At 60.0% G+C, this 22,241-nt stretch overlaps 1 protein-coding gene across 1 annotated transcript; it reads right to left on the bottom strand.

The window, feature by feature from the left end:
* Window positions 1–12,348: 12,348 nt before the first annotated feature.
* Window positions 12,349–14,451, bottom strand: CISH (cytokine inducible SH2 containing protein). Its single transcript, XM_081106550.1, has 2 exons — window positions 14,071–14,451; window positions 12,349–13,851 (listed from the first exon to the last, which is right to left on the bottom strand). The coding sequence occupies exons 1-2, from the start codon at window positions 14,210–14,212 to the stop codon at window positions 13,325–13,327; spliced, it is 669 nt and encodes a 222-aa protein (XP_080962676.1). The 5' UTR covers window positions 14,213–14,451; the 3' UTR covers window positions 12,349–13,324.
* Between the last annotated feature and the right edge of the window lie 7,790 nt (window positions 14,452–22,241).

The following is a 22,241-nucleotide window of genomic DNA, read 5'->3' as shown; positions in this document are numbered from 1 at the left end:
CCAGTTCCCACAGGGTGCCTCAATGAGGGCCCGAGGGTGCTTGTACGTGGAGAGGTTTGTGTTACCGAGAGGAACCTGGCTAAGGGAACCCACGTCTTTTATGACAGGCTCCAAGCAAGCCTGCCCCGCCTTCATTAAACTGGACAATAAATAAACCGCCCTTTGCCCTGGAGGCAGACGTCATTTCTGTCTTCTAAGGCTGTTCACTAAGATAATCGCCCTTAAAGGACTGTTTGGAACAAGGGCAGTCGGTGCCTCTACCCGCAAGTGAACAGACGTGGGCAAGAACCCCGTCTCAGCATTACCTCCCACATGAGCCGTCCTATTCGGATCCTTGTCCCAGAGTCTGCTCCTGGGGAACCCCCCAAGACGGGGAGAGGACACCCAGTGGATCTCTGAGGTGACTCCCCTTTCTCCAGACCTGCCCGGCAAATCATGCAGGGGAGGCGCCGGAAGGAAGAAAGGTTTCCTTCCCCTTAATCCACGCTGCTGTGCCGCCGGGGAGGTGCCCTACAGGACTCTTAGGGCTCATTATCATCCTGTGTAATAAAAGGCTAATATGCAAATCAACTGAACGGCGGAGCAACCAGTCGCTATGACGCACACTGACCACCAGAGGGCAGACGCTCACCACAGGAGCTGCTCCCTGGTGGACAGTGCACTCCCACAGGGGGAGCGCCGCTCAGCTGGAAGCCGGGCTCACAGCTGGCGAGTGCAGTGGTGGTAGCGGCAGCACTAAGGCTGCAGAAGGGTGTACGTCAGGCTGAGCCCCCCACCGCCACCCCGCCCAGTGCACGAATGCTGCACTGGCCTCTCGTGTTTTAATATTTTGTCCATCTCGAAGTTACGGTCGTTGCCTGTGTGAGGAAGACATTGGACTTTATTTTTTTCCAGATTGTTCCAGTGTCATTTGCTGGGACTTGTGCCTGGGCTGTCAGCACTCTTCTACGCTGCCTGGGGCCTGCTCTGGGGAATGCATCACAAACACACAATCAGTTCACAGTAAATGGGCCAAAGAACTCAGGGCATCCCCATCCCTGGGGAGGTGACACTCCGCGCTGGCAGGGCGTCAGACAAACCCCAACACGCACTTGTGAAGACACCAGGGCCAGCGGGGAGCTTGTGAGCTCGCCTCAGAGTTCCCAGAGGATTTGAATGTGAACTGAGAAGGTTTTATTTCTATAAAAATACCTAACCGTTAATAAAAATTTCAACAAGTTAAAGTTTTAATATCACATCTTTTGAATTTGAACTTGACCTTAGTTTGTTATAACTTAGTATGTTGCTTTTTAATTTTACTAATTTTGATTATTTTAACAATCAATTTTTGAAATATATTTTCAATACTTTTACATTTTAATATAGTAAATTAGATTAAATTTTTATTTTGTGATCTTTGAATATAATACTTTATTTGAGTCTTTTAAATCAGTACTGTCAATACAATAGTAATGATGTGCAAATTTTGATTATAACAACATAATAATAGTTTTACTGGAATAAAAGTGAGGACAGTAAATATTACAGAATAAATATATAATACTTTATGTATTAGGCATGTCTTTCTATCTTTTTTAAAATATATTTTTATTGATTTCAGAGGGGAAGGGAGGGGGAGAGAGATAGAAACATCAGTGATGGGAGAGAATCATTGATTGGCTGCCTCCGGCACAGCCTCCACTGGGATTGAGCCCGCAACCTGGCATGTGCCCGGAACTGGAATCAAACCGTGAGCTCCTGCTTCATAGGTAGATGCTCAACCACTGAGCCACACCAGCCAAGTCCATCTTTATTTCTTTTCTTTTCTTTTCTTTTCTTTTGTATATTTTATTGACTTTTTACAGAGAGAAAGGGAGAGGGACAGAGAGCCAGAAACATCAACAAGAGAGAAACATCGATCAGCTGCCTCCTGCACACTCCCCACGGGGGATATACCCGCAACCAAGGCACATGCCCCTGACCAGAATCGAACCAGGGACCCCTCAGTCCGCAGGCCGACGCTCTATCCACTGAGCCAACCCGGCCCGAGCTCATCTTTCTTTCTTCTTTTTTTTTTAAAATATATTTTATTGATTTTTTACAGAGAGGAAGGGAGAGAGATAGAGAGTTAGAAACATCGATCAGCTGCCTCCTGCACATCTCCTACTGGGGATGTGCCCGCAACCCAGGTACATGCCCCTGGCCGGAATCGAACCTGGGACCTTTCAGTCCGCAAGCCGACGCTCTATCCACTGAGCCAACCCGGCCCGAGCTCATCTTTATTTCTTTCCGAACATCACGGAACACCTGGGCCTGGGCAATAATCAAGTTCAATCATTTATGATATTTGACTTTCTCTTCTATTTTTATGACTGTCAGACATATAAAAATCACAGATTTACAGGTTTCTGTTGTTGGGAAAGTTCACTTGTTGAGGAGGAAGCCAGCACATCTTTCGTTAGCGGTCTGTAGCTTGATTTATAATCTTTAAGTGTTTCGGTCTGTCAGGCGGGCCTCCGTTTGTCCTGCGCCCGGGGCACCGCAAACACCGGCCCGCGCTCCTGTGGGCAGAGCCGCGGGCACGCCTCCCTTCTCCGAGGGCCAGAGGGAAAGCGGGGCTGTGTCTACGGGCCCCCCGGGCAGGAGGGGCTGGAGGGCGGGCTGGGAGGAGACCCCAAGGGGAAAGGAAAACCGCCAAATCTACACATCGACTCCTCGCCGTGATTCCGGAAGGCGGGGATCGCAGTGTCCCCGCTTCAGACAGTGGCTCAGAGGGGATGTGCGACTGGCGCGTCACACAGGTGGCCTGGCCCCGGAGCCGCTCACACCCCTCACAGCCCTCCTCCTCTCCGTTCTCCCGACGGGGAAGCTGAGGCCCCCGCAGGCCAGACGCGTGCTCAAGGCCGCACCCTGGGCACTGGTCCCTGACGCTGAGGCCGAGGAAAGGACGGGCCTGAAGGGGGACAGAGGTCCCGGCCAGAGGCTGCCTCCGCCGGCGAGGGCCCCGGGTGAGCAGCCGGCACTGCTGACCCCACCGCGCCTTCCCCGCCCGGGAGGTAAACTTTGCCCCACATCCCTGTTCCCCCTGCGTGCCCACACCCACGCTGCCCTCCCCTGGGCACAGGTGCCGTCTGTGCCCCTACAGTTTCTGGCTGTCCACGCTGTGCCTGCCCCTCGGCTGGACGCTGGGAACCGCAGAAGCCGTGCCAGGCCTGGACCTGTGCTGGCAGAGCCCTTAGAAGGACCCAGCAGACTCGCTGCCGAGATGGGGATGTCTAAGGAGGCACCTGAAGTCCAGGAGGGCTTCCTGGAGGTCGCGACCCAAGCTGAGGCGTTAGCACCTCCTCCCTCTCCACCAGGTCAGTGCCCGTCCTCTGAGCCTCTCTCCCCAGAGGGGCCTGCGAGTTCCAAGAAGCGTCCCCTCTTCCTGCGGTGCCGATTCCGGGAACTTGGGCTCCTGGCAGTCGCCGCTCAGGATTCTTTCCTAGAACATGGCCTCGCCAGCCCAGGTTCCTGGGGTCTCATTGGGCAGCTGGTGGAGGTAGAGGAGGGGGTATCCTGGGAGGAGCCTCTTCAGGGACCTGACACTGGGAGGTGGGCCCAGCTGTCAGCTGGGAGGGGACAGCAGATCAGCGTACACGAAGGCCCTCTGCCTCCGGGCAGCTTCGGGGCAGGCTCAGCGAGGCCACCCCCCTCCTTGGGCCCAGAGCTTCGGCCAGCTTGCCTGGGTCCCCTCCCCGTCTCCCACCCCCGCTGGCCTGATACCGAGGGTCCCATCCAGGGGTCAATGGCACAGGCCTGACTCTGGCCTCAGACAGGCCTTAATCAGACAGCCTCCGAGGGGCAGGCCAGGGGACGGGAGTGGCAGGTTCTGAGCAGGACAGTGGGGACGGGACGGTCAGTCTGGGGGCCCTTGGAGGGCCCGCCACCGGCTTATCCAGCTTGTGATGATGTCACTTACCTGGTTAGGACAGAGGCAGTCACCCCACCCCACCCCCCAGCACGTCGGGTTGGGTCGGTGGGAGTCGGAGGTGACAGGCGCTGATGCGTGGACAAGGACAGGGCCCTACCCCCTCAAGGTCCCCGGGCTCCCACTGTGGGGCGTGCCCTCCACGCCCACCACTGAGCTGGCACCGCGCCTGCCGCTGCCCGGGACCTGCAAGATCGTGTTGAGCAACCAGTTCCTGAGAAGCGGCGAAGGCTGGTTTAAAATTAACTCCCCGCCCCCCCCCCGCCTCCTCCGAGTTCTTGGAAAAGGCACTGGGCTCCCTCTTCCTGGGAAGAGGCCTCCAGCCGCAGCTGCTGTGATTCTAGCGAAAACACCTCACCGTGGGGGCGGGGTGCCCACAGGCCTCTGCCCTGCGGACCACAGGGAGCTCCGGGAGCCGGGCCCCAGCTCGCCCACCGAGACCCAGGAGAGAGGGGGCGGTTGTCAAGGTGCTGAAAGGGGGTGCTACTGCTCCCCAACCCTGAATGAAGAGGTCAAGGGCAGCAGAGACCAGCCTGGCCCTCAGGGGCAGGCAGAGAGGAGCCAGGGCTGCTCTGAGGCATACGCGGCCCGGGAGGTCAAGCGTCTGCCCAGGCGCCCACCTCTGCCTGCCCAGCTCAGCCTGCCCGCTGACCATGCCGAGCTGCCCAGGATCCCCCGCTAGCCCCGTGGGGTAAGGGTGCTCCCTGCCAGGCCGCCCCTTGCATTACCCACCCCCTCACCTCCCTCCTGGACAAGCCTCCTTGGGCCTGGCCTCTCTGGGGCTTTGGAGAAAAGGTTTCCTGAGAACTTGTTCTAGTAACACGGCCATCGAGGAGCTGAGAAAAACAAGGAGTGTTTGCCAAGTGCACAAGTTAGCACACACTCTCACACTCACACACACACTCTCACACTCACACACACACTCTCACACTCACACACACACTCTCACACTCACACACACTCACACACACACTCTCACACTCACACACACGCTGACACACACTCTCACACACACTCACACTCACACACACACTCTCACACTCACACACACACTCACACACACTCACACACACTCTCACACACACACACTCTCACACTCACACACACTCTCACACACACACACTCTCACACACACACTCACACTCACACACACACTCTCACACTCACACACACACATTCTCACACACACACACTCTCACACTCACACACACTCTCACAGACACACACTCTCACACACACTCACACACACACACTCACACACACTCTCACAGACACACACACTCACACACACACTCACACACACACTCTCACACACACTCTCACAGACACACACACTCACACACACACACTCTCACACACACTCACACACACTCTCACACACACACACTCTCACACACTCACACAAACACTCACACACATGCACTCACACTCATGCACTCACACACACACACTCATACACTCACACACATACACACACACTCACACACACATATTCTCACTCACACACACACACTCACACACTCACACACACACTCTCACACACACACTCTCACACACACACACTCTCACACACACACACACACACTCACACACACACACACACACACACACTGATGTTGCTCAGGGCGGGGCTGGTGGGGTGGGCAGCCATGAGGTGCTTCTTTGGAGGAGGCGGCAGGCCGAGAGGCATTTTTTAAAAATATATTTTTATTGATTTCAGAGAGGAAGGGAGAGGGAGAGAGAGAAACATCAATGACGAGAGAGAATCATGGATCGGCTGCCTCCTACACCCCCCACTGGGGATGGAGCCTGCAACCCGGGCATGTGCCCTGACCGGGAACCTCTTGGTTCACAGGTCGACACTCAACCACTGAGCCACACTGGCCGGGCCCGAGAGGCATTTTTAAGAGCAAAGCTTTGACCTAGCTGGTGTGGCTCAGTGGATAGAGTGTCGGCCTACAGACCGAAGGGTCCTGGTTTCAGTTCTGGTCAAGGGCACGTACCTCGGTTGCAGGCTCCTCCCCAGCCTGGGCCCTGGTTGGGGTGCATGCAGGAGGCAACCCATTGATGTGTCTGCCTCACATCCATCGATATTTCTCTCTGTCTCTCCCTCTCCCTTCCACTCTCTCTAAAAATCAATGGAAAAATATCCTCAGGTGAGGATTACAAAAACAACAACTCTCCCTCCAGCCACAGCATCAGAGTGCGGGCCTCACCAGTGGGGACTGTGTGGCAGAACAGTCCTGGAGGGCTGCCTGGAGGAGGTCCAACCTCCCTCAGTCCTTAGTGGCTGCCTCTTGTGCTCTGGGCCCTGCCTGCTTCCACTAGACCTGGTCCCTGGGGGCAAATGTCTTCCCACGGAGCACAGAGCTTTGGCCACGCCATCAAAGCACCTCCCGCTCTGGGCTTGCTGAGCCTCCTGCTGAGAGATGAGCACCCGCTTCCACTCACTCTGTGACCCCAAGCCCAGGCCCTGACACTTTCCAACCCGCTTCCCCGCCTTGGCATGGGCTCTACCACTATCTCTATTAGGCAAATGGGGAAACTGAGGCTCTGAGAGGTTAAGCTATTTGTCTGAGGCCCTAGAGCACTTTGGGAGGGGCTGACCCCTGCCTATGTTCTCTCTTCCCATTGGCTGACAAAGACACCCCCAGGGGACTTTCATGAGAAGCATGGTGTGCGTGTGTGCGTGTATGTGTGTGTGTGTGTGTGTGTGTGTGTGTGTGTGAGAGAGAGAGAGAGAGAGAGAGAGAGAGAGAGAGAGAGAGATTTCACATGAAACCAAAGAATGGCTGTTTTAATATGTATGGGAAGCATGTTTTCTCCCCCGAGACTGGAGAACCTGGGAAAACTCCAGCTTCAGGGAGATCCCCAGCGTGCAGCCGCTACCTCAGGCAGACATGACTAACGGCCGGGGAAGTCAGGGAAGCCTTCTTAGAAAAGGAGCATTTGGGTTGGGCTTTGAAGGGTGAGTAAGAGCTCTCCCTGGTGGAACTGAGGAAGAAGGCTATTCAAGGTCGGATGAATGACAGCGCGGTGGACTCTTCGTGGGGAAGCGAACAGAACTGGGCAGTTTGGAAAGCCCTGTGCTGGGCCCGGGGGAGGCACGGGCAGGGCACGGGAGAAGCCCGCGGACGTGCTGAGGGGAAGGCAGGGCAAGGTTGGGTTTGGAAGCACCTCACTCTGGAGACGGCGGGAGGGCTGATGAGGAGGCCGTGAGCATGGTCCAGCCGGGCGAGCCAGAGGTGATGAGGCTGGATCTGGGCAAGACAGCAGGGGAGCGGCCAGAGGGCAGCCGGGAGGGACCAGGGCATGGACGTGAGATCCACAGGCCAAGAATGAAGGGGGGCTTGTCTCCAAGACGGGAGAAGGTGAGGTGTGTGGGGGGCAGCGAAGAGTCCAGGTCTGGACACTAGGAGTCTCGGTGGCCACGGACCAGACCGTTCACTTCCCCAGCCAGCGGGCAGCGGGCAGCGGGCAGCGGGCAGTGGGCAGCGGGCAGTGGGCAGCGGGCAGCGGGCAGCGGGCAGCGGGCAGCAGTTCACGAGTGCTAGGGCGAGGGCACGAGCTCTCTGGCCTGGAATTAAACCCCTAGGCCCGCTTCCTCCCTGGGTGACTATGGACAAGCTACATTTTCTTCCGGGTCTCAGGCTTGCATCTTGGAAACGGAACAGACCTAGAGGCACCTGCCCAGCTCCCCTCCCTCGCCTGTAACTCTCCGGGGAAGGCATGGACCACTGAGGGGTTGGAGCCCGCGCCTGGGTCCAGGCAAGCGTAGTAGCTGGTGCAGTCTCTACTGGAGCTGGAAAAGAAGTTGCTAGAAGGTTGGGCTGGCCTCGCCTCCACCCCAGCCCACACAGACAACAAACCAAAGTGTCTATTCGCCAGGGCTAGAACCCAAGGCCACGATGGCAAATAACGCCTGAGGGTGGGGGGCTGGGCATGGAGGCAGCAGCAGGGCTGATGGGGGAGGGGCCGCTTAGAGGCCCAGGGAGTTCCAGACCAGCCTCAGGGGACATCAGTACCTTTCCAGTCCACCTCTCCAATGGGATTAAAACAGGATAAGGGAGCCCTAGCCGGTGTTGCTCAGTGGATAGAGCGTCGGCCTGCGGACTGAAGGGTCCCAGGTTCGATTCCGGTCAGGGGCACATGCCCGGGGTTGCAGGTTGGATCCCCAGTAGGGGGCGTGCAGGAGGCAGGCGATCAATGATTCTCTCTCATCATTGATGTCTCTATCTCTCCCTCTCTCTTCCTCTCTGAAATCAATAAAAATATATTTTAAAAAACACGCCCACAAATGGACAAGGGCTAGTCACAAAGAAGCTGCAGCAGCTGCCAGACTGAACCTCACGGGGCTCAATGCCCATCTCCCGAGCACCCCCTCGGAGATGCCCCTGGGCCCCACTCCCCGCGGCCCCATGGCTCCGCGCCCCTGGAGAGAGGTGCTGTCAGCCTCCCTGTTTCACAGCCAAGGAATCGTCAGAGTTCGTGAGACGGAGCGGAAATGCCCAGAACCAAGGGCATGGCGCCCAGGCCAGGCTGGAGGGAGGTGGGGGTGAAACCAGGGCGTGGGGTGTGTGAGGAGGACCCAACCTCCAGGGCCTCCTCCATCTCCTCCAGGACACACAGGAGCCCCAGCCTGGGACCCCGCCCCGGCAGTGGGGGTGGTGAGAGGCGACTGATTTCTGGCAAAGCTCGGCCTGCTCTCCTGAAACTGGCCCAACAGGTTGGTGTGAAAGGGCTGCCAGGCCCTTGCTGGCTTCATGTCTCCGTCTCCAGGAGGAAGGGGGCCTGGGGAGCTCCCAGGATCCTCCGCCTTCTTTCCGGCTAATGTCAGGCCCCCTGGCCCTGGCGTCACTGTGGGCCACCGTGCAGGTGGGAGGGTTCCCCTGCGTGGAGCCAGCCGGCCACGCCCCAGCCCCACTCACACCTGAGCTGGCCCCGGCCCAGCAAGATCTGCTCAGCTGGCAGCTGCAAGGCCAGGCCCAAGGGCTGGGGCCGGGGCCGGGGCCAGGTGACTCAGGGGGCGTTAGGACACTCAGTACTCAGGGTGAAATGTCCGGGTAAGACCTCGCACTGACTGGCCTAGTGGCTCTCTGCCCCCAAAGTTGGTCCAGAGGAGGGTGGTGAGTCCAGGGAGGCACAGCATAAGGACCAATCTCCAGTCCCACCTCCCCAAGGCCGGGCAGAATCCTCCAGCGCCCAGTGCCCAGCCCTAGCCCTGTTCCCTCCTCCAGAGAGCCCTCCAGGATCGCCCCACCCCTTGTCATGCCCTCAGCACCTGTGGGTGCCAAGGCTTTGGCTTGCTAGCCCCTGGGGGGCAGGGCAGAGCTCTCGACTCAGAGTTCGCATCCGGTTTCTGCCCCTCACAGGCTGTGTGACCACCGCTCTCGGAGCCTTCCCGCTTCCGCTGTGAGTGAGACAACCTCTGCTGGTGGGCAAGGCTGCACTGAGGACTTTTCGGAGCCCCCACCAGGAGCTCCACGCCGCCCCTCGCCCCCTCCCCCTCCGCCACCCGCCTGCCAGAGCCCACACTCCTCAGCTTCCGCAGCGTCCTGTCCCCAGGCCTCCTGGGGGCCGCCCCACCCACTGACAGGCCCAGCCCTGAAGAGGATTGCCCGGCAGCTCCGGCCCCCGCCCCCGGATATCCTTGCCCTGATTGTCGGCGCTGCCAGCGCCTGCTCTTTGCACAGGTGTCCACCCTCCGTGCCACCTGCTGCAGAGCTTCCCTGAGCCTCTCACCTGCAGCCGTGTCCCCCCAAAGCCACTCTGCCCGTGCTCTGCTGGCTCTGTTTACCCTCAGAACTGGTCCCGAGTGCGCATTTGTTCCCTCGTTTATTGTCTCTCGCCCATAAGCCCCCAAGGGTGGGCACCGTGTGCATCTTGCTCCCTGCCATGTCCTCGGGCCCAGGTGGCATCTGGCTCAGGTGGTATGCAGGGAGCATGTGCGCTGGCAAAGGACGTAATTGGGAAAGAGTTGCCATCAGGTACTGTTTGTATGTTGTGCCAGGCCCGGGGCACCCGCCAGCCGGCCCCTCTCTTTGTCCCTGGCGGGCGCTGGCAGGCCATGCCCTCTGCCTCCAGGCCGCCCCAGCTGGTGGCACCGACTGCAGGATTTGGGGCGTCTGTTAGGCTGAGTCTCTGTCTTGGGTCTGAGACCGGATGACACACCCTCCACCGTCCCCGTTCCAGTCATCACTCACTTCCCTGATAGGAAAACACAAACAGATAAGCTCGGCCGGCGTGGCTCGTGGTTGAGCATCGACCTATGAAGCAGGAGGTCACAGTTCGATTCCCATGAATCCGGGGCAACAGGTCCGGGCTGGGGGCTCAACCCCCAGTGTGGGGAGTGCAGGAGGCAGCCGATCCATGATTCTCTCTCATCATTGATGTTGCTATCTCACTCTCCCTTCCCCTCTGAAATCAATACAAATATATACTAGTTGTTTTCTCTTTAAGAAAGAAGATAAGATTAAAACAGAAAAATACTGGAAGTTAAACACAGCTGACAGCCCCTCCCCAGGCAAGAGCTGGACCCTGGCTTGAGTGGAGGCAAAGAGGGGACAGGGCCCTGCTGGCCAGGCCAGTGGCTCCAGAGATCTTGCAAGGAGGGACCCGGGGAGTGAACACAGCAGCCAGGAGCAGCCTGCCTGAGCGGCCAGGCCTTGTCACCTCCTGGAGCAGTCCAGGGGCGAGTGGGCAGCCGGGACCCCTCGGGGCTGGTCCCTCGGTGGCCCAGGTCCTCGGCCAGGCCCTTGCCCCCCTGGGCCTCGGTTCCTTCTGTGTGGAGGAGGGTACATGTAGACCCACGCCCAGGGTTGTGGCGAGCTCTGTGCGAGGTGCAAACCCGTCCATTGCTATCTCCCCTCTGTTGGCCATGAAGCTGCCGGGCTTCCTCCGGCCCCAGCAGCTTTCCGTCCGGCCACTGTGCCAGCCGGGGACCAGCCTGCTTTTGGCCACCCCGTCTCTGCTACCTGCCCACAGGGTGCCTCGGGTCTGGGGGTGGAGCAGACAGAGAGGTCCTCACAGGCATTTTGGGAGCCGCAAAGGCACTGCGACCCCGGCTGAGGCAATGAAGAGCTTTACCACCCCCCGCAGGGCCCTGGCATCCCGGAGGAGGCGTGGCACCAGGCCCCATAGCCAGCAACAGAGCGGGCACCGGGCACCAGGCACGGGGCTGGAGGCCTGGGCCCCGACCCACTTCCTGCTCACTCTCACCAACCAGCGCTGGGCCTCCAGTTATCCTGTCCTGCCTCCTCGTCACCCTCACAGCTCCCTGCTCTCATCTGCCAGCAGTGGCCCCTGCTCTCTGCAACTGCTCATGGTCTAAAGCAGCGGTTCTCAACCTGTGGGTCGTGACCCCTTTGGGGGTCGAACGACCCTTTCACAGGGGTCGCCTAAGACCATCGGAAAACACATATATAATTACATATTGTTTTTGTGATTAACCACTATGCTTTAATTATGTTCAATTTATAACAATGAAATTATATCCTGCATATCAGATATTTATATTACGATTCATAACAGCAGCAAAATTACAGTTATGAAGTAGCAACGAAAATAATTTTATGGTTGGGGGTCACCACAACGTGAGGAACTGTATGAAAGGGCCGCGGCGTGAGGAAGGTTCAGAACCGCTGGTCTAAAGGCCAAGAGAACGGGAGGGCGAGCGCCGCTTCTAAAATAAGGGTGTGAAGGCTGCCACTGCGGGCGGAGGAGCTGTTCTGTGAAGTAACAAGCAAACGTCAGCACACAGTGGGACTGCGGAGAGTTCCCAGGTCAGGCCGCCAGATGAGGGCGTGTTTTCGCTTTCGCTGCTCTCCTACCTCCTTTTGGGTGCAGGGCCCTGAGTGCGAGGAGAGGGTCCCCCCACCCCACCTGCCCCCACCTGAGGCCAGGCCCTGCCTGCCAGCTCACTGGCCACTATCCCCGACGCCACCAGCTGGCCCAGAGCACAGGATGCCCCCCCCCCGCCCCCCGCCCCCCGTGGGCGGCAGTGAGCTGCGCAGTCATGCCCGGTGCCCCCTCACTCCCTGAACCTGCTCCCCAGGGCTTCTCTGGCTATTGGCCTCCTCATCTCAAAAGACGCGCCCAGGAGTGGTCCAGGGCACCCATCCCCCTGAAGTCTCCCCTTTTAACTGGCATCTCCTGTTGGCTCACCTCGGGCCTGGTGCTCCTCTGCCACCCCTGCCCTGGCAGCGGCCTCCCTCCCGCCTCATCCTCCCCGGGAACAAGAGGCTGAGAGGACAGAGCTGCGCTGCCCCCACCTCCCATGGGCACCCGGGCCGGGCCTGCTCAGCCACAGCAGGTCCCAGGGCCTTGGATGACCCAGACGGAAATGGGTGATGATAATAAGATCAAGGGCAACCATCTGTGTACAGACTCAGAAGAGGCTCCACAAGTGAAAGGAACAATTTTATTGCCATTATAGAAAAATCAGTGGAAGATAAAGGACTACCAAACTGTGTGTTTTTTGTTTTTGTCATAATAATTATTTTATAAAGTCTTATCAGATGCGCATCTCTTTCTCTCTCAGGGGGCAGGCGGGCCCCTTCCGGGGAGGAAGCAAGGCCGGCGGAGCGGCAGCCAGGAGACCAGCTCTGAGGACACAGGGCTCTGCCCTGGGGGGAGGGGGTGGGGCTGTCAGGCTCCGCTGGGCGCTGAAGCTTCGGTTCCATGTGCTTGTCCATTCGCCCACCTTGCGTACAGGGCTGGGAGACGGGCAGACATCCACAGACGGGGGGTCGGCGCCTGGGGTCTCAGGATGGGCCCTCCGCAGGGAAGAGCAGAGAAGCTGGGCGGAGCTGGGGTCTCGGAGCTCTCGGGGCTCAGGGCAGAGAGGCGGGGCTGGCCCACCCTGAGGCCAGCCCGAGGAGAATAAATAAATAAATACGTGTAACCGCGCGGGTCCAGCCTGGCCTGCTCCCCACCAGGAACGTCACTGTCCACCTCCGTTCCTCTGGCCGCCATCCTCCCTGAGAAAGTCGGGCTGGAAGGAGGGCCCGCCCCACCCGGTGAACCGAGAGCCCTGCAAAGTCTAAGGCAAAGTCTGCGGAGTTCAGGGGGCTGCGCAGCAGGTGAGGGGGCCCGGCCCGCGTACAGGGTGAGCCGGGGCCTGCCGGCTCCCTCTCTTTTGACACGACACGTGGCTCGCCACCAGGAGCCACATGGGAGCTGGGGCGCGACCTCCAAGTTGTGTGACACTCCCCCCTGCTCCTCGCCCCCCAGCCTGGCCCCTGCAGGCTCTCCCAGGTCCAGCTGCCAGAAGCACATGGGCACCGGGATGACCGGAGGAGGGACAGCGAGGGCCTGAGTCCAGCGGGGCCGCTGTCCCCTCCGGAGGTCGGGGTGAGGCGAGGGCGGCCGGGCGGATCAGAGCTGGAAGGGGTACTGGCGGAGGTAGTCGGCCATGCGCCGGGGCAGCGGCAGGCAGTCCACGTCGGCCACCAGGCGGTGGATGGCCAGGCGGCACAGGTGCTGCAGGCTGGGTGCGCGGCCCCGGTGCACGAAGGGCTGCACCAGCTTCAGGTGCACAGCCGTGGCCGCGGGGGCGGGCAGCGTGGGGTCCCCCGCTTCCTTGGGGGCCGGTGGGGCTGGGGTGGGAGCCGGGTCCGGGCTGTCGCTTCGCGTGTCGGTGGCACAGGAGGCCACGTAGTGCTGCACGAGGCTGACCACGTCCGGGAAGGCCAGGATGCGCGGCCTGGACAGGCAGTTGGAGTCCAGGCGGAAGCTGGAGTCGGCGTACTCAATGCGCACGTTGGTGGGGCCGCGGGTGGTTTTGACGGACAGTGTGAACAGGTAGCTGGGGTGGGTGCTGTCCCGGACGAGGAACGTGCCCTCGGGCATCTTCTGCAGGTGTTGCCGGGCCTCGCTGGCCGTGATGGAGCCCCAGTACCAGCCTAGGCAAGCGGAGAGGGGGCCGAGAGGTTGGTCACAGTGATCTGGGGGCACCAAACCAGGGCCGGACTCTGTCTCCCCTTTCATGCTTCCCTCGGGAGGGCTGTACCTCCCCACCAGACTCTCCTGGGCAGAGCTCTGCCTCTCCCATTCCGCTTCCGTCAGTGCTAAGCTGCCCCTTTCAGCTGAGCCAGGAAAAAGCCTGCCCGCTCCGGACTCACCCGACTCCCGCAGGTAGGAGAAGGTCTTGGCTATGCACAGCAGGTCTTCCTCGGGGTCTAGCACCTTGGGCTCGCTCTCTGGCTGGGCAGGGGCCTCCTCTGCCACCTCCTCCGGGAAGGGCCGGGCAGGCAACGGCTGCATAACTGGCTCAGGCTGGGCCCACTGGGGCCGCTGCCCAATCTGCTCCAGAGCCAGCAAAGGACAAGGTCTAGAAGGGAGGGGCGGGCAGTGAGTGGAGGCCCTGGGCTATCCCCACCTCCAACGATCCCGTGCCCCGGGCTGGGCACACGACCCTGTCCAGTCCATCACACTGTGACCCTTAGCTTCCCCTCTGCCCAGCCCTGGGCTCAATGAGTCTAGTACCCACTCCCACTATCATCACAAAACCCCCCGATTGCTTCCCCTGCACGTGGGTTCTCCGGAAAGACTTCTCTGCTCTCCTGCTTTTGTTGGACAGGAAGTCGTCGCGCTCTCTCTGTGTGGCCCAATCAAAGCCACACGCCATTCCCTGTGCGCATTTCTAAGTCCCAGTGGCCAGCTGGGTCCCCACCGCACTGACCGGATGCAGTGCAAAGACCCCTCACAGTGGCGTCCTCCTGGCTGAGCCATGGGAGGGACCTAGGTCCACACTGGGCATCGTCCTCTCCTGCTCCCTGCTCCTTCTGCCTGAGGGTCCAGGGGGCAGTGGTCTCCAAGGCTCTGGCAAGTCCCGCCTCCCATCAACATGAGCTCCTGGCAGAGGGCAGGGTCGGCATGCCCCCTTCTGGTCCCAGCCTGGCAGCCAGCCCCACCAGGCCCTGCGATTCGACGCAACCCTTGCTCTTCTCTAGAACCGTTCCCGCACCCGCAACGAAGGGCCCTCGCGCCCAGACCGATTCTCCGGCCACACCATACCCTCGGCTGGCCAGCGGGTCGCCGAGCCGGCCCCGATCTGAGCAGTAGCTCCCCTGGAGGGGAAGCCTGCTCAGCATGATGCCCGGCCTTCCCGGGAGTGAGGGGTGCTCACAAACTGCACCCTTAGGCCTCAGCACTGGGTCGGGTCCCCAGCTGGTCCGAGATAACGAAACTACGGACCCGACCCTCGGGGAGAACTTATAACCGAGTCATAAAGCCCAGGGTGTCTCGGGGAGCCAGGATCTCCCTGCGCCTGAGCCGCGCCCGCCAGGCCACAGGAAGGAGCAGGGGAAGGCCCTGCAGGCAGAGGTGACAGCAGGGGAAGCGGTGCCAGATGCTGCCCGGGTGGCAGGACGAGGGGGCAGGAGCCAGCCGCCGGCCGGCAGAGGAACACGTCCCACAATGAAGGTTAGAGGTGACCCTTCAGAAACTAACAAACAAGGGCCCCCAAGCACCCACGAGCAGAGGGAGCCACGCGGCCCTGCCACACCCCAGCCTGCCTGATACTTTCCACGCCCCTCTGGCTGCACCCTGGGGAACCGGGGTCCCACTCAGGGAGCCGGAGGCCGCGTTCCAAGGCCCTGGCTGGTGGCCTGCCCACTGGGCCTCCACGCTCAGCTCAGGCCCAGGAATCTTCCAGCACAGTGGGCGGCTAGCCAGCCAGGCTGGAGCCTCTGGGGGCGGCCGCGTCTAGACAACGAAGCAGGCGCATGTGGGTGTGGGCACGGCTGTGTTGGGCCCACAAGTTTCTGGCGAGTGACTGTGTGTCTGGGGAGGGGTGTGTCCATGGCTGTGGCATCGGCATGGCGGGGGTGGTGGCTGGTGTGTTCCAGGTGTGGGCGGCCTGTCCATGTGCCCGCTGTGGAGCCCACCCGGCCCAGGAGACCCGCCTGGGGACACATGCCCATGGGGCAAACAGCCCTGAGGGGGGACCCTCCAAAAAGCGGGCAGCCCAAGCCTACAGTTGGGAAGTCCTTCTCCTCCCCAGGAGGCCCGCTGGCTGTGGCTGTGTGTGTGTGTGTGTGTGTGTGTGTGTGTGTGTGTCTTCAAGTCTTGCTCCCACCTCTGGCCCTGAGTCAGCTGAAGCAAAGTGAAAGAGAGTGTGGGACCCAAGAACTGGGGAGAGCTGAGGAAGGCAGGGTGGGGGGTGGGGAGGTGTCCAGGAGTCCCAGAATTCGGGGGACAGGGAGGAGGTGCTGGAGACAAACAGGGGCAGTGGAGAAGCACATTCTTCCTGGCACCTCCAGGTTCCTCCTGGAAACAGGACCTCCCTCTCCGCTCCGGGCAAGGGCACAGCAGCCTGGCCCCACAGGGCACCACCCAGTTCTGACACCAGCACCCACGGGGGCCACCGGCTCGCCCCGCGGCTCTCTGAGCTGCCGATCAGTCTGGGAGCGGCAGACCCCTGGCTGAGGGTGATGCTGGGGGTCTGGGGTTGGGAAGGAACGGCAGGAATGCGCCAGGAATGCTCCGCCCAGGCCAAGGCTGTCTTATCACCCCCACCGCCCCCACAAGTCTTTGGGAAACTTGGAGAAGGGAGGCAGGATCCTAGCCTGGGCTGAGGAGGGGTGAAGCAGTTGTGGGGGAGCCCCAGACAGGACGAGGCCAAACCCTTCCTCCCAAGAACTGCTGGTTGGCAGATGCCAGCTTGAGAGCCACGGATCTCAGGCTGCTTCCCAAGAAGAGCCTAACTGCTAGCCCGGGGCAGGAGCCGGCCGGCCGGACAGAGCGGGGCGGGCTGGCCCAAGTCCGCAGCAGGCCCAGGGCGGCAGGCTAGGAGCGCGCTCTGGGCCCAGTGGGGGTACGGGCGGGTGAGCCCCGTCTGGGAGGATGTGCTGCCACGGGCGGGTACCTGCTCCAGCCGGAACCCAGGCTAAGCACACCTGTGTGCCCCGTCGCCAGCCGACCCCAGCTCGCCTACAGTGGCGGTGGTGTGGTCACCGTCCCGTGTTGGCACTCGCCCCGTCCTCGCGCTCTCGGTCACCTCCAACCCGCCAAGCCCCGCTCCCCGGCGGCGAGCACGCGGCCGGGGCTCTCCGGCGTCCCGGGCGGGCGAGGAGGCCGGGTGAGGGCGGAGCGCGGCGCCGACTCACCCCTGGACGCAGAGGACCATGTCCCGGCAGCGGCGGCGGCAGCCCGGAGCGGGGCTCGGCTGGAGGGAGGCGCGCGAGCGCGGAGCGAGCTCTCCAGCGGGCAACCAGGGCGCACGGGCGGCGGGAGCGGACTGGGCGGCGCCGGCGCGGGCGGGCCGGGAGGGCGCGGGGGGCGGGCCGGGCGGGCGAGGCGGGGCGAGGCGCCTAATCTTTTGTCCTCCGCGCCCCAGCCCTTCCCGGAAGCGACGTCTTCCTAGAACCGCGGACCGCGCAGCTGGGCCGCCGAGGGGCGCGGGCGGACGGGGGCGCAGACGCCGCGTCGGGGGCCGTGGGGCCTCCGGAGGAAACACCTTTGACAAATTTCCAAGAACTTTCCAGGAAAAGGAGGCGGGGCCCCGAGCGCCGACCTATCGTGGCGCAGGGGGCGGAGTCGAGTGACGGAGGCTGACGCGCTTTGCGGGCTTGAACTTGACCCGGAGACGAGCTGGGAAAGACCCGATTTGGAGGAGGCCCGGGAGGGGCCGCGCCTACGCGCCCGAGGCGCCTTCCTTCGTGCGCTTCACTTCGCTGGGGACAGGCGCCTTGTTTCTTTGTAGATGGCAGCGCGTGGGCGGGGCCCCAGGCCTCCTAGGCCGTCCGCCTGGGGTGCAAGCGCCTCCTGGACCCCGGACTCTGTGTGTGGGGTGGGGTTGGACAGGGATATGGGGGTGGGGAGAGGAAGGGTGCGGAGAGGGGCCCCAGATCCAAGCAGGTCCGCAGGGGTCAAGTCTGTTGCTGTCATAGCCGAAAGGATCCGGGCAAGAACGCTCTCTGGGAAAGTTCGGGGAGAAGGAACACATCCCCGAGCCTTTTGCACCTGCAAGGCCATCCAGTCTCCGCCCATGGTGGCCTCTGGCCCGCCCGCCAGCCAATCAGGGAAGAAGTGACGACCCACCTGGGGAGGCAGGCGGGGATGGCCAGCCTCCAGCCGACCACACAGGACAGCCCGCTTGTGTCTCTGGGCGGGTGGGTCTCCAAACGTGCGGAAGTGAGCCGTGGAGCTGCACACAGCGGAGTTTAACCGAGAGAGGGAGGTAGAGGGACGGAGCACGACACCTGATTCCGATTCCGTCCACATGGAGCTAAGTTTGATCCTCAGCAGCTGGCAGTGCCCCCGTTTTGCAGACCAGAGACCGAGCCCCAGGGAACCCAGTGCCTGGCTCGGCGGTAGCAGGGTGGGAGTTTGATCCCAACTCTGAATCCTGAGCTCACACGCCTACCTGTGGCCTTCTCCACCTTTTCCCAGTCTGCTGGACTCACCAAGGAGCCTTTTGAAAGACCATAGGGCTGTGCACACCTCCTCCAAGCCCTTCGGCCAGAAGGAGGGTGAGAGAATTGGAGAAGCGGCAGGGTCCACCCGCCCCCCCCCCCGCCCTCCGTCCAGTGTATGCCCCAGGTTCCCGGGAGAGAAGAGGAGCTCAGGTCACCCACTTCGATGCTGGGGCACCTGGAGAGCCAGCATGGGGCCCCTGGGGAAGATAGTCCTTCAATGGGAACCGTCTAGTATAAAGACAAAGGGACGTCCCAGCTGCTAAGCAGCAGCGCTAGGACTTGAAGCTTGGTTTCTACGGGGCCCAATCCCAAGCTCTCCACCCCAAGGCTCTGTCCGTTCTCTCTCCAGCGGTTCTCAACCTGTGGGTCGCGACCCCTTTGGCGGTCGAACGACCCTTTCACAGGGGTCGCCTAAGACCATCCTGCATATCAGCTATTTACATGACGATTCATAACAGTAGCAACATTACAGTTATGAAGTAGCAACGAAAATAATTTTATGGTTGGGTCACACCATGAGGAACTGTATTTAAAGGGCCACTGCAACTGGAGCTACTTTACTGAACGCTTACTACGTGCCAGGCACTCAGGGTCATTTCCACCTCATCTCATTGTCTAACTACTACATGTTGTGCTCTCTTTACAGATGAGGAGACAGGCACAGAGGGTTACCATGCACCCTGGATCTCACAGCTAGCAGGTGGCGCCCAGGGTCCTGCCCTCTCCCCACTTCCTCTCCTGGTGCCGGAAAGCGCCCCCTACAGAATCAGTGAGAGTGCAGACTGTGCGTAAGCTAAAGGTTTGCCCTCCCGCCACCCTTTGCACATTTGACAGCGCGACGCACCTCACCCGGTGCTGTGCACAGTGTGTGCCCCTGCTTGCCCCGGTGCCTGCCTGCCCCAGGGGCCCTGGGTCCCTCTGGCCACCTCATTACCACCTCTCCTGGCCTGGCAGCCCCTGGAGTGTCCCTACTGACTGCTGGTCCCACACTGCCACCCACTGGCCACTCCTCCCCTGGTTTCACTTGCAAATCCATACAGTTTGTCCCTTGGAGGGGAGCCCCTCGCTGCCCCCCAGGGATGGGCCTTGCTCCAGGATCTCCCCGCCCCTCCCCACCCAGAGCGGCCACCAGATAGGTCACAACAGTGCACAGCAGTGCCTTCCTCAGAGTCGGGCTCGTTTGGTCTCTGTATTCTCACTAGGTACAGTCTCTCCTCTGCTGAAGGACAGTCCACATCTGTGTGTGTGTGTGTGTACTGAGCTCTCCCGGGTACTCACTGGGCCCTGGTCATTGTAGGCTATTCCAAAGGCCTTAGTCCAGTGGCTCTCAACCTTCTGGCCCTTTAAATACAGTTCCTCATGGTGTGACCCAACATAAAATTATTTTCGTTGCTACTTCATAACTGCAATGCTGCTACTGTTATGAACTGTAATGTAAATATCTGATATGCAGGATGGTCTTAAGCGACCCCTGTGAAAGGGTCGTTCGACCGCCAAAGGGGTCGTGGCCCACAGGTTGAGAACCGCTGCCTTAGTCCCATCCCGTGGGACATGCAGGTATCACGAGGTCCGTGTGGCAGAGTCTGCCCCCATGAGCCCACTCCTGCCCCAGCCCGGCCGTCCCCAATACTGAGTCCTCCCGTGTGTGCAGGTGGCTGGGCAGACAGCTGCTGGAACAGGAGCAGGGAGAGGAGAAGCTGTGTGTTCTGACTCCTGGGTTGCGGAGAGCAGCTACAGCGTTTGGACAGGTTCAAGCCTGAACTAATGAGAGGACACGATCCTCTCGTGGCAAAACCATGTGCACGTCCAAAGGCTACAGTTGTAAGCTTGACCTTATGGTCTGAACCTGTGGTCCCACGTGGCTGAGTGATATAAGCTGCGGGAGGTGCAACAAAGCTTATCAGGTGCATGTGGTTGAGTAGATTGACTCGAAACCTGCGAGAACATTATAAACATCTTGACCACACCCTTACTTTGCCTCCTGGAATCTGGCTATAAAATAAAGACTCGGCTTGCAGGCTGTGGCGCTGTCTCTCCATCAGAGAGGAGTGTCCCACCCAGCCCCAGCTTTATTCTCTTGTCTGTCTTCTTTAATCCTTCGCCGGCCCCCTCAGGTTCACCCATGGCTGTGCCGGCTCGGCACACTGGGTTAAGTGCAAACATCTGTCTGTGTGGGACCCAAGTGGGGATTGTGTGCTGTGTGCGCACTGGCATTGGTTATGGAGACTGCAGGGCAGAGGCACAGCCACGGCTGACTTGGGATTTATTATAATCAAGTTTTACTTATGGAATTTAAAAGTTTAGCCCTAGCTGGTTTGGCTCAGTGGATAGAGCATTGGCCTGTGAACTGAAGGGTCCCAGGTTCGATTCCAGTCAAGGGCACATGCCCGGGTTGTGGGCTCGACCCCCCAGTAGGGGGCGTGCAGGAGGCAGCCGATCAATGTTGTTCTTTCTCATCATTGATGTTTCTATCTCTTTCCCTCTCCCTTCCTCTATGAAATCAATAAAAATAAAAATAAAAACATTTAAAAGTTTAATGAAAAGGACACCAGTTTAAGAAAAATTATAAAAATGTTAGAGGAATTGTAATCTAATGAACTCCATTTTTATTTATTTTAAAATATATTGTTATTGATTTCATAGAGTAAGGGAGAGGGAGAGAGAGAGAAACATCAATAATGAGAGAGAATCATGGATCAGCTGCCTCCTGCACGCCACACACTGGGGATTGAGCCTGAAACCCGGGCATGTCCCCTGCCTGGGAATCAAACTGTGACCTCCTGGTTCATAGGTCGATGCTCAACCCCTGAGTCACGCCGGCCGGGTATTAACTCCATTTGTAGAAAACAGGTTATCTCAGAGCATGCACTGAGATGCCCTGGGCTGGGAAGAGGACCCAGCCCCACCCTCAGCTGCCCAGTCCTTTGCGTGTGAGTGGGACTCTGCTCAGCCTCGGGTTCACCTGGCCCAAACCAGAGGGAGGGTCCTTCTCCAGTTTCCAAGCAATGGAAGCTTCCAGATCTCAGGCTTCCTCCAAGGCTCTGAGATCTCAGATCAGATTCTCAGACGGGGCTTAGGGACAGAGGCCTGGGTCCAGCTGAGCATAAATGTGTGTGAGAGTGTGTGTTCTGTGTTTGTGCATGCTGGTGTGTCTGTGTGCCTATGTGTACACATGTGTGGACATGTGTATATATGTGAGCTGTGTGAGAGTGTGTTTGTACATGTGGATGTGGGAGGGGTCAGGGAGTCACACAAGAGGAGAGCCTAGTTTGAGGGTAAGAGCTGGGCCCTGGAGCTGTTCTTTGGGGTTGGGATGGGGGCTCCTGACCTCTGGCAGGCTGCTTGGCCTCTCAGGGTTTCTCTGTCTATGTGTCTGCCGTGTTGGCTGTGTGGGGTGAGTACAACTCTCGCTTTTCCAGTCCAGTGAGATCACTGGGTGCCCAGGTAGAGCACCCACCCAGCGTCTGACCTGGAAGAACGGTTCAGCAGGTCAGTTGAGGCGGCCAGCAGGCCTCCTGTTTCTCGGAACCCTGCTGGTGTGAAGGTCACCTTAGGAGGCTCCGTCAGCCTCAAAGGGCCCTCAGTTCAATGTCTGCACACAGCGGGACCCCGCTCACCAGGAGCTGCTGCTCTGAAGAGCCTGGACCCGAAGCCCAGGCTTCCACGTGCGTCTGTGTGTTGAGGCATTGGGCGGGGGGGTGGGGGGTGGGCGCGGGGTGCGGGGGGCGGTCGGCAGTCGCTGGTCCCTAATCCTGAAGCAGCTCAGACACACCTATGGGTAGGACAGGGGCCCCGGCACCTGCGGTCCCGCGGGTGGCCTGTAGATGGCAGCAGAGGCACGCGTAGGGCTCCTGCACCGAGTCGCACCTGCC

This window comes from Myotis nattereri (genome assembly GCF_964212035.1).
Source record: "Myotis nattereri genome assembly, chromosome: 14".
In the NCBI taxonomy this organism is placed as follows: domain Eukaryota; kingdom Metazoa; phylum Chordata; class Mammalia; order Chiroptera; family Vespertilionidae; genus Myotis; species Myotis nattereri.
This window is presented reverse-complemented; position numbering and strand designations above follow the sequence as displayed.